The following is a 17,410-nucleotide window of genomic DNA, read 5'->3' on the forward strand; positions in this document are numbered from 1 at the left end:
TCGTATTTTAAAGACAATAAGAAATAAAATTATAATAATAGCATTTTCCTCACAATTTTATTTTTTAGGAAAAACCCCATCCGCAGTCCGCTCTGCGGGAATCGGAGAGATTGTAAGAATCTGTTTATGAATTTGCAGTAGTCTGTCCAGAATTATAAATCTTTTTTGGTGGCGCTTATATCTATGTTATACTTTTGCGTTGTTTAACGCCTTTAACCTTTTTAGAAAATTTTATTACTGATGTCACCAAATCTTGACTGAGTACCTGAAAGTTAATATCAACTTTTCCCAATTTCGATATTAATGTGTAAATGAAACGTATATATTTATTATCTAATACTAGCTGTCCCGGCAAACGTTTCTTTGCCATATAAAGTGTTTCGCCCGTATTATTTTATTGAAGTGACTATATAAAATCTTATATAAAAAATTCTCGTGTCACAATGTTAGGCCGCGTACTCCTCCGAAACGGCTTTACTAATTTTAACCAAATTTTATATTCAGTGGGTCTGATAATCGGCTACTGGGTACTTATTATATCGATAAGTTCATTTGTTGAATAAATAATAGTAAATTGTTACAACTCGAGACCGACAGCGGCCATTTTTGTGCGACGGGATAGCGATGGACGTTGCCATGGTGACATACTTTACAATGTAATAACATTACCGTACTTGTGCAGTTAGCTGCAGTACAGAATGCAGACAGACGCGACGATCTCCTCATGGCCTTTAGCCATGACTGACATGACCGACATGAACGACATGGCCCATCTCGGCTCCCGACAATTAGCTGGGATCGTTTAATCACCGATTATCTTTAATTACTTTTAACTGTGGCGAATGGCTCGAGGAGTGTTACAATAATATGTACTTAATTTGATTCAAATTGTGAAAATGGAATTTAGATCTTCGGTTTCCGTCCTAAACCTAATTTAAAAAATGTAGCGTTCTCGTCATTCTTTATTTAGCTTATTAGCACTTGATGTTTCATACTCAGTTTAGCTCACTCGTATTGGTCTCTAGTCTCTACCTCCAGACTGAAATTACCGAAATGATTAAGGTAATTGATATACCTCTACAAGATTAGATTTCGTTTACCGCGCAGAAACTATAATATTTTTTCAACAAAAACTACCCTATGTCCTTTCCCGTTTCTCAAAGTGAGTTTAAGCATTAAGAGGTAACAGACAATACTTTAAACTTTTGATATTAGTAGGGATGATTTACAACTATCGACAGTTGCTAGTCGCTATGCCGGCCGTCGGCTAGACGACGCCTATAGTTTACGAGGCCGTCGTAAATCCCACCTCTGCGATTATATCGGCGAGGACGAACTTTACAGCCGGTCTTTATCGCTTCCTCTGATCGACGATCACATCTCAAAATCAGATGTCATTTATGTCCTACTGAATCATGAATACCGAGCTACCCAAGCGAGAGAATTTCATATATTATGTTACAGATAATATTATTGTAGTATTACTCTTCTTACGTTGTTTTTATAACCAGTAGCCACTTGCCAGTGGGTTGTTCAGAGGCTGACATTACGACGATTAACCGCAATTTGGCTCAGAGGATGTAATTTGGTAATTGTATCTGCTGGAAGTGTTGGAACTCAATTTGCTTAAATTTGATCACTCCATCACCCGGTACGCGGTAATGGCGTTAAAATGATGGATTACTCGGAGACTAATTTTAAGGATTTTCCAATTTTCATTAAAATAAGTACCTAATTCTGTTTTCCTGGAATCATTAATTGGGTTGTTTGTTCCATCTTTGAGGGTGCTACTTGCTGGGTAACGCTGGTTCGCATGTATAAATTCAACAGTCACTAGTGTCAATAGTCTCTCTGGCGTTATCTCGCTATGTCTGTGGTCACGTCTAGGAAGTACATTAAGTGCCTGATTGATGTGGCCGATAACGTCCACTAGACGCGCCGCTCATACAAACCGCGCGCGACGGCGAGGGACTACTGTCGGTGAATGGTGATAGATGACAAAATTGCCTAACAATTCATGTGTCTTCTTGGCAACTGGTTCGTTGGTTACTTGTTTTTGTGACATTAACCCTACTTGTTGCTGTTTACACAGAAAATTATGCGGTCGTATGTGTTCTTTTCATGCGTAGTGCAGAGTGATTCGTGCTTGCGACGATATCATTGCATTGGACGATCTGCGTGTATCGTCTAATGGTATCGTCTCATAGCACGAAGCTTCGTGAGTAGTGATGATAGACGCCTAGGCCGCACGCGGCCGCGGCGTATAAGTTTGCGCAGCACACAGCTTGTTCTTGTTAATTAGCACATTGCGCGTCGACATAGAGTCAATTTTATAGTTTATTGAAGTGACATATTTGACGCAAGTGATGAGCCTACTGACCAGCCACTAAGTATTCAGCTGGCACGCGTGTGTTTATTGCTGTCCGAGTCGGTTATCTCCATGATCTCTATCGCATCTGTCTTTGCGCCCGTTTCGTCGGGAATATCAAGTGATAGGCTCAAGGCGACGACGTTGATAGTTGATACAGCCAAACGCCATACTTTGTACTCAATATTTAAACGATCCGTTTCAAGCGTTATTTATTCAAACTGACCAGTTCAATGTTATCTGAGTACATAAACGGTTATGTTGTAAATGATATAGTATCATCAAGACAAAATATAGTATCAGTATAAAATTTTAATACTGCGGAATGTAAGTAGGGTACCAGAGACTTTAATGAGAATAAACTGAAATGCTTATATTGTTTTTTCGAGTCTCAGCTTCCACTAGTCGAGACATCGGATATAGCAGGACCGCGACCAAATTTCAAGTGAGCAAATAACTTTGGAGTTCATTGCCTGCTCTCATCTTTCGTGTCGTCCCGTACGTTCTGCGACAGTTTGAATTTGATAAAATTAACCAATAGCCAATGCTCATGTAATAACGTTATCGAGATCGTGAAATAGTTTATTTATAAACAAGTAAACGTTGATATAATTGTGAGCATCGCGGGTAAATATGGAGGTGTGTGCCAAAGGAAACTAGCGCGGCGCGCGGCGGTTTGCGTCGGCACTCGGCGCACACAGATTTAGTTCACAGTTCACATTACTGTGCATCACCTGCATCACCAGTCACCACGTACCTGCAGCATCACTAGCATCCTGTGTCTACGACCAATTTATTTCAGGAGTTTAATTAATTGAACTTCTGAATGCTGATCGCGAATAAATTGAACATGGCTTCATAGTCCTAACTTTCGTTATGAATCTGAATGCGAACTTCTCTCGACAGTTTATTCTGTTTAGAATTTAAAAAATGCGAGGCTTTTATGTTTTTGTTAGTATGTAATTATGTTTAAAACCTCGTCTATGCCCTATTCACAGCCATACTCGGTGGCTCCAGGTTGTGAGTACGGTTTTTCTTTACTAAACCTTGAAGTTAATGCTGTACATACTTTATGACAATAACTTTATATGCTATCATAATAGATTATCATGCTTTTAGTGAATCTAATTAATTCGTATCATAGTAATGGCACGCAGTGGAATGATATGACATAATATCAGTTTTATATCATATTACTATCATAATAGTAACAAATTATGACAATCTTCAAGCTGCTTACGAATTAGATTCTCTGATAACATATAGATAATTATAAACTAATATTACCTATGAAATTGCGAATTGAGAGACGTCCGTCTCCCGAGAATTTTACCCTAATTTACATTCTCAACCAGTAAAACCCTTTTCTGAACTATGTAACTGACATTTAAAAAAAGCTAGACGAAATTATTTAACATTTAAAAAAAGCTAGACGATTTAACTTTACTGGCTGAGATTGTATACCGTACTAACATAAACCACCGCATGTGACAATTTAATAAGTTTATTATTTTGTTTGCAGGCATGAAAATGACTATGTCCACGACACCGACCATGAGCGCGCGCGTGCACAGGAAGGTGATGCGCGCGCCGCATAAGCGCGCGCACCCGGGTAAAATGGTTCACGCCGGCAAGATGTTCCCCGGCAAGAACATGCACCCCGGCAAGGGCGTGCACCCGGGCAAATTCGCGCACCTCGGCAAATTCGGCAAACTCGCCCACTATGCACACAGTCATGCGTTACGGCCGCCGGAGCCTTGCGAGAACAGTAACGACAGCGGCCTGGGGTCCGACCCCGTCAGCAGGTGAGCCCCCGTCTGTGTTGTGCGCGTCGACTAACCCCCACCCCACCCTCCACCACCGTACCCACGTAACCCCGCCTATTCACAGTACTCATCCTCAGCACCACACACTCACGTTGCAGGAATTTCACCACCGTACATTTATGTTTTTCGCCGTAGCACCATCCGGGAAATGAATCAAACCATCTGCATTTGATTGTTTTGTTGAAAATATATTGTCCCTTATTTGTTTAAATATATATTTGTTTTATTTTATAAATTGATTGTACTGGAGCCTCCCACTATCGACCCTAATCCGCACCCCTCCATGTTCCTCCACAGACTGATTCGCATAAATATTACACACATATCACTGCTTTTGTATTTTAAAGTCAATGTGTTGTTACTTGTTTGTTTCGCTTACATTTTTATAGCCATAGTGTCTACTGTCTACCGCATGATCGTGCATCGATATGACGTGCGATGGTTCAGTCAATTTACAATAATTATGTTGTAGCATGAATGTTATCAGTAAAATGTCGCCTCACCGTTTCATTGATATACATAGGAACCTGAAGAATTTGAGTTTATTACAGTACCTAAGGTTTTTAACTATTTAAAACAACAGTAAAACAAGACATTAAAAGTATTATCGATTTCCATATTTACTAATTCTATAAATGGAAATAAGGTCTGAGGTCTTTTAGATAAACTATTTTATTGTCATGAAATATAAATAATACTCCACACAAATCAAAGAAATTAATTTAATGTTCTTAAATAGAATAGTACAAACGTATCTAAATATTTAACATCTCAATGATACATAACATGCAAACAATCAGAAGACATAATATACATAAGAAAATTTAATCACAATAAAAAAGCTACAATCAAAAAAGTCACTATGAAGAAAAACACAACATGAAAACTTGCATAATACATTATATAGAAACATATAATAGACATTCGTGAAGACTATAAATACACGTTGTTTAGTTTGCGCGTTATCTCCAGTTGTAGCCGCTATCAGAATCAGCAATGCGATAATTCGGCGATAGGCGGCGGACAGATTGACGTAGGTTTAGGAGATTGGCTTTTACAATCATCTGCCTTATCAGTTACCACACCACGTTATCTTTCACGAACGCTGTCTCGCGAAAGTAAACGCTGTATATAATATTATGTATAGCTGTGGCCTTGGGGGGGACGAGATTGTCATAATGATTTTTTTTCTTATTTTGTTTCGCCACCTAAAAAAACTTATCGTGATCAAATGTTACAAATGTTAGGAGGTTATGAGACATCGAGATACAGACATAGTTTCTGGTCCAACAAAACAAGGAAGTGTGAATGATAACTCAGATTACGAGGAAAATTAAACAAGACGACGTCATAGGATAGTCGCTTTAAGGATAATAATACCCTTAACTACGTAAGAAATTACCTAGAAATGAAATCGAATTGTAAATAGATAATATTTCTCTATAAAATGTAATCAAGCAAGTAGAAACCAATTTTAGTAAACAATTTTTACCGCGTACAGATTATTAACGACTGCTACATAAAAAAAGCGGTCAAGTGCGAGTTGGACTCGCCCATGAAGGGTTCCGCAGCAGCAATAAGGTTTATTTTGATTTATTTTTATATTTCAGTTGATTTTATGAAAGTTAAATTAAGGTTTACCATTTATGACGTATAAAAAAACTACTTGCTAGATCTCAATTTTCGTTGGTAGTTTTTATAGTAATGTACATCATATATATTTTTTACAATTATCATGAAGTTGGAGGGGGGGGGGGGGGGCACATTTTACCACTTTGGAAGAGTCTCTCTCGCAAACTATTCAGGTTACAAAAAAATGATATTAGAAACCTCAATATGATTTTTGAAGACTTCATAGATACCCCACACGCATAGGTTAGATGAAAAAAAAATTTTTTTTGTTTCAGTTGTACCTATGGGACCCCTAAAATTTTTTATATTTTTTTCATTTTTATATCAAAATCTTAAAAAAAGATATCGTTGTAGAGTGTAGACTGTAGACCCATGGCCATACAAGGATGCGGCGAACATATTATAACGTCACGTTATAGACACGGAAGTTCTGTATTTGCCAAGTAAATACTCTTAGAATGATGATATTACACCCATCAAAATTGATTGATTCCGTTACCTTTTAGCAAACAGAAATTTGATGTTTATTATTTCCTTGTTTAGAATAATATACTAACAATAAACCGTTTATTACATATTATATTCAAAATTTTAAATTTTATGCTAACTATACTATCACTGACATAAAACCAGTCTATTGCAAAATATTCCAAATATTATAAAATATAAAGTCGAAACTAAAACGTCTTAAGGCGAGGATAAACCCCAATTTGTTATTCCGTGACTCCCGGTTTACCTAGTTCCAATATAATAACGAAGTGTTAAAAAATATGATATATAAAGCACAATATTTAAAATACCTTAAACCATTTTGGTATCAAACCAAAAATTTGATTCAAATACCTATTTTCAATTTCTCTCGCCCTTAAGGCAAGTTAAAACATTGTTTTTATGACTCTGAATAATTAAAATAACGTTCCACTTTAAAAATTTGATATACGATGTGCCCGTTGCAGCGCTAGTATTTTTTGATAAATTAAAAAGAGTAATATGTAAATTCTTGATATCTAAACTGAATGTACTTATATTAAAAATAATTATGTGATATCCAAAATGAATTACTCGAAATCTAGTAGGCGCTTAGATACAAACAGACTAGACCTACCACATTAGCGCAGAAAACCTGTCTTATTTCTTGTTTCTTAGGTAACAGCGGCAACAAATATAATTATTATCGTTACCAAAAATTTAAATTTCCATAATGAGCTAGTTACAAAAAATCCCTTAAAGGTAATTTTGAAATGGCTCTTTCTCTTTCGTAAACTCTTTCGGCTGACGGACTGGTAAAAGTTGAATCTCGACTCGAAGTTAACGCTTTTATAATGAAGATTTACAGTTGTACGATGGAACGTGAAACGTCGCTATGAAGTCAGTGGGAGTAGCTCCGCGCGCGTTTACGTGTTAATTAACATTTTTGGCAAATGCTACCAGATGAGTCAGCCTGACGCTCGCCTGTAACTACATATGATTCTCTTTGCAATTATCGTGTATGCAATAAGTGATTATCGAAGCTATAGTGTATTCAGTGTCGTGGTGTTTTGTTGTATCGTCTGTGATTCCTGTTTTCATTTAAAGAGTAGCTCCACTGCAAGTGACTGGAGACTTGTCAACGATACCCCTTTGTTCATTAATTTTACATTCATATTCAGATTATACCCCTTTTTTCCGAATCAAATCCTACCCCACCCTAGAGACTGATCCCAAAAACTGATCATATTCAAACTGCACCAGGACGGCAAGACTTTTTTCACAGATATCAAAACTTACAGTTTATACCATTTAAATATTATGTAAAATTACATTTCAATGTAGTAGTATCGATAGTTCCTCGAATATTGCCGTCCAAATTATACGAAAATATAAATGTATAGATAATTTTACAATCATCGGAAGTAAAAATAAAAACTAACAAACTTTCGCTAATTGACTTAATTTTCAATCATGCAGTACGTACAAAGCACGTCTCGAGCACCTAACATTATCCTCACCATTCGAATAAACTGTCCCACAAAAACGAAATGTTCACTTTTTAATCAATTTTCCAGACTTTGGCATAAAAATTTTAAAACAAACAATGTTTTAGAAATACAACAATATTGGTTTTGTTCATTTTGGAATACTTTCACTGGAAATCGGACGGCCGTACTCTTCGAGTGCCAGTGCGTGTTTGCTAAATTGGTGAAAACGGCGTGTGCGCAGATTGGCCGAGGTCGCCGAGGAGTGGGAACAGCCGGATTCGAAAAGGCGCCGCGAGAGCGAGACAGAGAGCGTTAAGATAGAGTGCGACGATGCGAACGACGCGTACACGTTCGCTCTACCCGCTGCTCCTGCTCTTGCGCCCGCACCTGAAGCCGTGCCCGCCGATCTACCTATTCCCGTGTACGTTACTTTTTGTTTATTTCCACCTTGCTTATCAAAATTATATCAAAATTACAGCTCTCAGGCGCGAAATCTACATTAGCTAAGCTTTTTCATGCATGCATGTTTTGTCAGTACATATTTTTTATAGTTTTCTTGTGATGCATTCACATTGGTTGTGGGAATTACCAAAGTTGATCTCTTGCTACCTCTTGATACCTTCTAGGTTTTCGCTTATTGTAATTTCTTTATTATCATTATTCCCCCATTTAGGTTTTTCCAAATCTTTTTCAGTTTTGCATAATTTCTAATTACAATAGAAACTACATGAAATTTTTTTTTATTTAATATGAATCAAATTAAACAGGGTGTAACCAAACTAAGGACGTGACTTATACAGTGACATGACGATTCTTCTCCTCCATTCATTCACTTGGCAATTGATTTTGCTTAACATTAATGCGCTGTGTAGAGGCTGGTCAGTACAGTGTGTGCTGTCAGTCTACTTCCAAGGTCCTTTAAGGTTTAACTGAACTATATTTTCCCCTAATCCTTTCAACCCATTTTGCGAAAATGATGTGTATGTTGCATTTACAGACCATTTTATTTATTTCGCAACTACTCTTACGATACATGCACTTCGATTATAATATAGTACCTGTAAAGTACTGTCCTGGTTTTTAAATAATATTATTGCTACAACAATTATCAATTTTCTATTTTAAGTCGTCACTTTTTGCATTTAGGAGCACTTCTTTTTGAGTGAAGTTGGCCAGTTTTTTATTTTTATTTACGTCCAAAAATGATACCTACAAGAATTTTCTTTTTTTTATTTGTACCTAATAGCTTATTTACTTTTATTTAACGTTGCCTTAAAGCCTGTAGTATAACAATCGATCCTATGAAATGTTATACTTATAATATTTATATTTCGGTAAAGTTTCGTCTTTCTTCATTTCGTCATTCGTCAGATTCATATTTCTAATTTTCATTTAAAGTAAAAACTTTGATTATTCTTACATCTATCGTACATCAGAAATTTATAGCGTCCGAATTTCTTAAGATTAATTATGTAGAAATGTTAGATAAAATCGCTTAAAATAACTCGTTTTACATAAGAAAAGAAATCAGACGTTGGTTATCTAGCATTCGACACAAATAAAGCGGTCACTGAACTCGGAGACTACACAATTTCTTTTCATGTTGTAACTTGTAGCATGTCTTACTCGTATACGTCGCGCGGCGCGGAGCTGGCGGCGTGCTTGACCTACGGTACAACTTTCGGCACCAATTATTTTCTCCTGCGTTATCTGTGTTGCGGTAGTCACTGCTATTGTTTAGACTTTAGATGGTGGTACGCATGTGTTTGTGACTACATTCGTACCATTTTGTAACAGTACAATCATTTTGACATTCTCTGAATTGTTCACCTTGCTAAAGACATTGTTACTTTTAATTAGCCCCCCGTTGGTATTGATATTCAAAGTAATGAGGAAAACTGACGCCCATTCTATTTATAGAAATATAAGACGAGTGGTTCATAAATGTTTACTGCGACTACATTAAGGCTAACAGAATATTGCAGTTTTGAAAATGGTTATATTTCGCTGCTTCTGTTCACATCGCTGAAGTCTAAAATATTTATTACTCCAACTACTTTAAAGCTAAACTTTGTTAAAACAATGATTTTAGGATATCTTACTTTCGTGACAATAGCGTTGCGTTTAAAAAAAATATTATGTGTCTTAATAACATATAAATCTTCAAGTCATTAACGGGTAACGGAATATGAAATAAAGAAACAACGGTTACGTGCGTTAGCTGCTTTACCCAACACGTTTCGAATTGGGAGTTGGGACGTAGATACACATATTTTAGTGTTCGGGTGTAATAACGTATTGTCTCGTCGCTTCGTGTCGATGTGTCATGTGGGTCACGGCGCTTATCAGTCGTATCGCTGACGAAATATCGACTGCCACCTGACGGTAAATATGCACTCATTTCTGTGATTATATATATGTCGTAGGATGATTTGATAAATCCGTGTTTTCGCGAAATCCCTAGAATTTTCGCGAAAATTCGATTTATCAAATCATCCTACGATGTCGTAGGATGATTTGATAAATCGAATTTTCGCGAAAATTCTAGGGATTTCGCGAAAACACGGATTTATCAAATCATCCTCGACATATATAATATACAATCATTATCAATGGATTCGGGCATTGCATGCTTCTTTTCTGTTTTGCTTGATCCATCATCACAATCACGCGTACCGCTTCCACGTTTAAACATAATGCTACGTTTCTACACTTGCCGAGGCTTGGCAAGCGTCCACAAGGCACAAGCGTCCACAAATCTCGCTTGCCATTTGGAAGTCGTTAACACCAAAGACGAATATCTATTAAAATCACTATGGTTTACACGCTTGTGAATGCGTCAGTGTACGTACATCCAAGCATGGCGGACACCGAACTTGTATCTGCTATCAACATCTTTGCGGTTCCAGATACATTTTTCGGTTTGGTAATATTCCAAAAACGATAAATTCTCTTCGTTCGTCCAGCTACTCATTTGAGTAGTCAATGAGCCAGAACTAGATGTGCATTCGTCGCGAGATCACAGTGGCTACTAAGCGCACGCCAACGTGTTCACACGTTGGCGTGCGTCGCAAGCGCTTGCCACAAGCGCCCTTTGATCTGTGTCTAAAAACCGACACTACTCCGGATCGGATACAAGCGTCCACAAGCCAAGCTAGATACTCTCTTTACACGCTTGTGCTTGCCAAGCCTCGGCAAGCGTAGAAACGTAGCATTATAAGATCATCTTAATAAGCTAACATCTATATTCTATACTTACCTGTGTGAGGTAAAACTAAAAAGGTAAATTGAGTATTTTTCAACCCTGCTATTTGTTCAAGTACTTGTTTGCAACTAAACAAAGTATTAAAATTGTAGGTAAGGTCAAAGACTATTTTGATTAAGCACTGATTTGAAACTCGGTTAAATGTAGAGTCAAGTTGAAACCACGTGACGTAGTGTTTCATTCCTACTCAGGCGAACGTAATTTAAATGAACATGTTTATAAAGTAATGGCCGATGCATTATTACCGAGGTTAACGACATCCCTCCCCCCATCGACTACTGTTTTTAAAAGCATTTTAACCTATAACCGGTGCCCAAATTTGCCAGTTGTGTAAATATTAATTTGCGGCCCGATATTTAAATGGTTAGTCTGTAATCTGCATATTTGGTCATACTTTGGGAGGCGGAACCGCGTTGAGTACACGTAGTAATTAGTGGGTACTGTTTCGTTGCAGAATAAGAGCGGGCTGCAGCATATCTAGTCCGAGCATAAGCGAGACCCCCGCCAAGCGCTTCCAGGACCCCGGGTACCGGTCGTGCGGCAAGCTCGGCAGCAGCGGGAAACTCGCCTCCACCAAGTACCCGGGGGGCGGGAAAGTCGGAGGCAAGCTGAGCGGCAAGTTCGCCGGCAAGTTGGGCGGCAAGTACGGGGGCAAGCTGGCCCAGGCGCTGGCCAGGCGAAGAGCGCTAGCCGCCATGACGCAGGGGCCGCCGGGGCTGGCGGCGCCGCTGTCCAGCCGCTCGCGGGACGGCACCGTGGAGCTGCAGATATTGTGCCAGCCGGAGACGCAGCACAGAGCGAGGTACGCATATTTTTCAATCGCCGGTTTCTTTCAGGTCCTATACGCAAGTTTCTATTTGGGATCGATTATTGAATTCGAGCTCGGCTACTTTAGACATTTGTTTTATTAACACGCTCGTTTCAGATATCAGACTGAGGGCAGCCGCGGGGCTGTGAAGGACAACTCAGGGAACGGCTTCCCTATCGTCAAGTTGGTCGGCTACGACAGGCCGGCGGTCCTCCAAGTGAGTACATGTGATTTAAACGAGGTAGCGTTTCATCGCCCACGGAACAGTGAACATTAATTAAACTGTGTGTGATCGACATGGTTGTTGCTGGGTGTAAAGGTACAAGGTTCAACTGAATATCGAGTCTTATATTCAATTAATTCGTTGTAATTTCATTTTTAACAGTTTCCTCGTGGAAAAGTGTATTCATAGACGAGGTCAACGTTTGGGCTCGTGAACGCCTGGTGTTTAGCTACATGTTTTGAATGGGCGGACTCATTGATATGCTTCATAGATTCCTAGGAAATTATATTGGTATCTCTTCCGCCTGCTTCCCCTTCCTCTCTTATTCTTATGCATCGTTGAAACGTGTGTCGTGTTCAGGTATTCATCGGCACGGACACGGGGCGCGTGGCGCCGCACATGTTCTACCAGGCGTGCCGCGTCTCCGGCAAGAACTCCACGCCCTGCAAGGAGAAGAAGGAGGACGGCACCGTCGTCATCGAGATAGACCTCGAGCCCGCCAAGAACTGGATCGTCACGTGTGACTGCGTTGGAATACTCAAGGTCAGTCCCGGGTCATCGTCAAAGAAACACCATCTTTCAAAAGGCTTCCTAGAACGCGAATTTGCCGCAAATATACGAGTAGTGAGAATGTAATGCGTGCGCTGATGGAACTTGATATTTCTCTCGCTCGGAGTTAAGCCTCCAAATACAACTGCACAAGTCCCGATATTTGTGCTTCAAACGAATTATGAAACTGATACACTTAATCGCTTTCTACAGGAAAGGAACGTAGATGTAGAACACCGGTTCGGCGAGGCTTTCGGCGGCGGGGCGGGGGGCGGGGCGCAGGCGGCGCGCGGCAAGAAGAAGTCCACGCGCTGCCGCATGGTGTTCCGCACCGAGATCGTCGACGCCGCCGGCCGCACAGAGACGCTGCAGGTCTGCTCGACGCAAATCATATGCAGTGAGTACTTATCTCCAAAAAATCAAACCCGTTCTTAATAATGATGGTACTTTGTCGTCGCACAACGTCCGGTGACGTTTGTACGAGCGTCACCACTCACCAGACGTCTAATTTTTATATTCAGTCGCCACTGTCATGCCAAAGTGTACTGAATCATATAGTTTATGCCCATAATTAAATTGATGTAATTATCGTTACTCAGTGTCGGTTTTATATTTTTTCGGGGTGGCAGATTTCGCACATGGGTATGAAATCTGCCGCCCCAGATCGCGGCCTATTTATAAATCTAGAGCTGTCGTTATATGTAATTCCGGAGTATCTGAACTCGGAGATGTCACTTAACATTCGTTACTGTACAGCGCAACCGCCGGGCGTGCCGGAGGTGAGCCGCAAGTCGCTGGTGTCGTGCCCGTCCAGCGGCGGGCTGGAGCTCTACCTGCTGGGCAAGAACTTCCTCAAAGAGACGCGCGTGGTGTTCCGCGCGCACGCTGACGGCCACACCTGGGAGGAGGAAGTCGTGCCCGACAAGGACTTTTTGCAACAGGTACCTTGGCGTTTGCTTATATATAAGAAATATGCGTAGCTCCGTAAACGCTGTACTCGCAACCTCCTTCTAGATAGTCAAAGTTAGCATCTTGCCTATAATATTAGCGAATAAAAGAAATAAATGTTGACGTCGTTTATGTTTTCAGACGCATCTAGTGTGCTGCGTGCCGGCGTGCCCGCTGGAGCGCGGCGCGGCGGTGGCGGCGCAGGTGTTCGTGCGGTCGGGCGGCAAGTGCTCGGAGCCGCACGCCTTCTACTACACGCCGCCGGCGCACGACACCGGCCCCATGCACGCCACGCGTCACCACTCGCAAGGTACGTCCGCCTCCCGCCCCCCGCACCTCCCAGCGCCGCCCCATCCCGCCCCGCCCCCGCCCGTCGCCGAACAAAAGTTGCGCGTGAAATGAGTTATTGTTGCGTAATAAACCACCATTCTTGAAATAACATGGGACTCGTTCCATTAGTCGGCTACGACTTTTCTCTTCACAACTTGTCGTAACGGTCCATTATTTGATCGTTTGTTGCCGTCACCACCTAAAAATATAGCGAATGAATGCGAGCCGATCGTCGCCACTCGACCGAACTGAACCCCACCGATGTCATCTTTGTGTTCTGTTCCGACGTCACTAGAGTTATTTAACCTCGGAGTTTCTATGAGAGAGATCTTTATGCCGGCAGCATAATAGTCCTACCGAAAGTCTATTAACTATGATCGGGAGTAAACAACACACGCTAACTTCATTTCGGTCGAGTTCGGACGAACGAGATGTACATTTGCAAAACACGCTCTGTTGTGGAGACAAAAGTCACTCGGCAACGGGCTTCGGTTGGCTGAGGCGGGCCGGAGCGTACCGTGTACGTACACCTGTGACGTTTGTGGCATACGGCATGACTATAGTTTGAATAACATCGCCGGTGTTCCGTGTCGCTTGTCGTAGATCGCGAAGCGCTGATCCGGCCAAGATGATCCTCATGTTCCGCTTGTTACTATTGCTTTATTTTTATAATATAAGATAATATTTTAATTTAAAATAATATTTTTGAGAGTAACATGAACTTAACATTGAATACATACATTTTATTTTCTAATACAATGGCTTTCTAAAACATGTTTGCTATGTGGGTTTTCCTTGCACTAAATTTTAACGTTGTCATTTTGTTGTTGTTTGTTGTCAATTAAGGATGCCATTGTACACTTTAGATTACTTTATATCCTAAAATTTAATGAAAGGAAATATTAATGATGAAAACACAATGCAAATAAAGGGGACAAATGTTATAAACGATATATAATTTAGAGCGTTCCCAGAGATCCAGCAGATTCTAAATTGCGTTTTCATCTAGCTCGAGTCGATCGATGGGCGCTTGTGGTGTGTGGGCATGACGACTGGGTGTCGGTGTGTGATGTTTATCATATAATGTAAAAGTTTAGAAGAAATTACTGATGCGCATATGCGTACTCTTTCTTCCCCTCTGTTCCCAACTAGGTCTGTCTAGGTAGCGAGCTCGGCTGCCGCCTGCCGCTGCCGCGCCTGCCGTTACGGTATTGACACGCACACGCACGCACCATTGTGCGAACACACATACACAGAACCGACACATCACACGCACAACGCGCGTTACTTAATTTCTTCAAAATTTTTGTGATCTTACATAAGCTTTCGACTCTGTTTATCATCAAAGAATATTTAACCAACATTCTTCTTTGCTGTTCCGTTGATATTGTAACTATTTCTAAAATATTCTATGCCATATATTTGTACATGTCAATTCAGTTCTATTATAGTTATCGAATAATTTTATTCCTTAGTAACGGTGTTCCTCAGGGTTATATTTTCGGACCTATACTTTTTTCTGTGCAACACGTCAAACGAACTATTAATAATTGCAATGATATTAAAATTAACCTATTAAACTTTCCTCTAGTTCCGGACTATCGTACGAATTTCTACATTTACACAGGCGAACACAGACTCTCAAAACACAAGAAGCTTGAACATTACACACACTACCTAGTTACATCACAAGAACCTTCTACACATACATATTACATACTTATACACGCATATCCGTGAAACATACACAATTAGTATAAAAAAGAAACCGTAGATTTAGACTTTAGTCATAGTATCCAATTTTCAAAAATATATCTTTATCTATTTTATTTTTAAATATAAATTTCGGTATAATTTGTAATATTGATAGTTTTAAAATTGGATTTCTGTTTGTGTTATCCTTGAACGAAAGGATATATTTTGAAGAGAGAGAGAGGCCGGAAACACCGTGACATCGCGTCACGGTCACGGCCCGGCACACGTGACACAGCACACTCGCACGGACACGGCACAGTGACACTGGCTCAGCGACCACACTTCCCACATGTAGCTAGACGATATCGTGCCAATTTGTTCTTCTTTTGTCGCCTACTTCTCTATCCATTTCAGTCCACATGCAGAGAAGAATTTTCAAAAATTTTATTTAACTGTCCTACTTAATATAGTGCTTCGAGATAAAATCATTAAATACGGATCGCGTTATGCTTTTGTTTTTCTCTTTTTTCTACCGTTAAATGTGCCTCTGCTGAATCAATTGTACAAAACCAGAAAAACACTTTTATTTGTCCATATTTTAGTACAATATGAAGTCGATGTAATGCTACTCGTTTCCGAAAAAAATCCGTTATAATATTTTGTTTCAGTTAGAAAATAATTAATTTTAAATTAATATTAAGTATCTCGAAAATATTCTTTGTAATTAAATAATATAAAAAAAAAAAAGAAAATATAAAAGATTAAGTATTAACTTAACTGATGCTCCAACGTGCTGCTTTCATATTAATAACCTTTTAATAGAAAAAATAATAGCCCGTTCTACTACGTCTTAAGAGCTAGCGCGCACTACGACTATTTGCCGCGTGATTATTTTACCGACCGAAAAAAATCAAATAAAATGTCACTAATAATAATTTATGTCATAGTCTATAGGTTTCTTTTTCTTTTAAAGGTCTTTGCTTTTTCTACCGACGTTGGTCTAGCGAGTAGCCATGCTGCCGCTGCTTTGTAGTGGCATAGAGCAAAATGACACCTGTGGCGTATGTCATAAATTGTCATTTTTTATTTATTTTTGTAGGTCGGTAAAATAATAATCGCGCGGCAAAATAGTGGTAGTGCGCTCTGTCTCTTATGCGATTTAGGCATGACTGAAATGGATGAGAGCGGTAGTTTGGGCACGCAGCTAGGTGGTGCGTCCTCGTGCGCGGCCGATAACATGTGCGTGTGCGCAGGTGAGGAGTGCCGCTGGGGCGCAGGGCTGATGCAGCCGCCCGCGCCGCCCGCCGCCCCGCCCCGCCGGGCCTCGCTGCTGCCCGACCCGCACGAGCCGCTCGGCCTCAAGAGCGAGGTGAGTTCACTCGCCCGTCATGTCATCTATCCTCTACTCTACTCTTTTTCGGCCGCCTTGTCTCCGTGTAACGTCGAACGTCCGCGGCGCCGCAAATGTGCTCCCACCATTTTTTTTTTATTTCGATAAAATATCTCCCGGAAAACTTTAACCCTATCGACGGTTAGGCATGGTATATATTAATGATTTACAAAAAATTTAATAATCAATTCTGGATAATTAATATGCTATCCCGGGGGTGCAGGTGGACGACTCGAGCCAGCACTCGCTGCTGGACGGGTCGGACGGGTGCGGGGGGGACGGCGACGACACTCGCGGCCCCGACGTCATGGACCTGCGCCTCAAGTCGGAGACCACCCACGACGCCCAGTCGCAGGTCAGTATATAGGCGAGTCGGCTCAGATCTCGTGCAGACGATGGATGATCGCGCGCGTGTCAA

The 17,410-nt window shown here is 40.4% G+C and overlaps 1 protein-coding gene across 5 annotated transcripts in view; it reads left to right on the plus strand.

Annotated features, from left to right (window-relative positions):
- The window catches only part of LOC121735773, an 82,744-nt gene that overhangs the window by 62,052 nt on the left and 3,282 nt on the right, over positions 1-17,410 (plus strand). For 3 of the 5 annotated variants that reach the window (XM_042126745.1, XM_042126812.1, XM_042126962.1), the window contains exons 2-11: positions 3,891-4,173; positions 8,026-8,205; positions 11,504-11,851; positions 11,975-12,074; positions 12,441-12,623; positions 12,843-13,026; positions 13,386-13,570; positions 13,719-13,887; positions 16,856-16,971; positions 17,216-17,347. In XM_042126745.1, coding sequence (XP_041982679.1) covers positions 3,891-4,173; positions 8,026-8,205; positions 11,504-11,851; positions 11,975-12,074; positions 12,441-12,623; positions 12,843-13,026; positions 13,386-13,570; positions 13,719-13,887; positions 16,856-16,971; positions 17,216-17,347 — 1,880 coding nt within the window. The remainder of the gene's footprint in view (positions 1-3,890; positions 4,174-8,025; positions 8,206-11,503; positions 11,852-11,974; positions 12,075-12,440; positions 12,624-12,842; positions 13,027-13,385; positions 13,571-13,718; positions 13,888-16,855; positions 16,972-17,215; positions 17,348-17,410) is intronic. The other 2 variants (XM_042126894.1, XM_042127034.1) reach the window with 2 other exon arrangements.

The sequence above is a fragment of the Aricia agestis genome, chromosome 1 (assembly GCF_905147365.1).
Source record: "Aricia agestis chromosome 1, ilAriAges1.1, whole genome shotgun sequence".
NCBI lineage: Eukaryota > Metazoa > Arthropoda > Insecta > Lepidoptera > Lycaenidae > Aricia > Aricia agestis.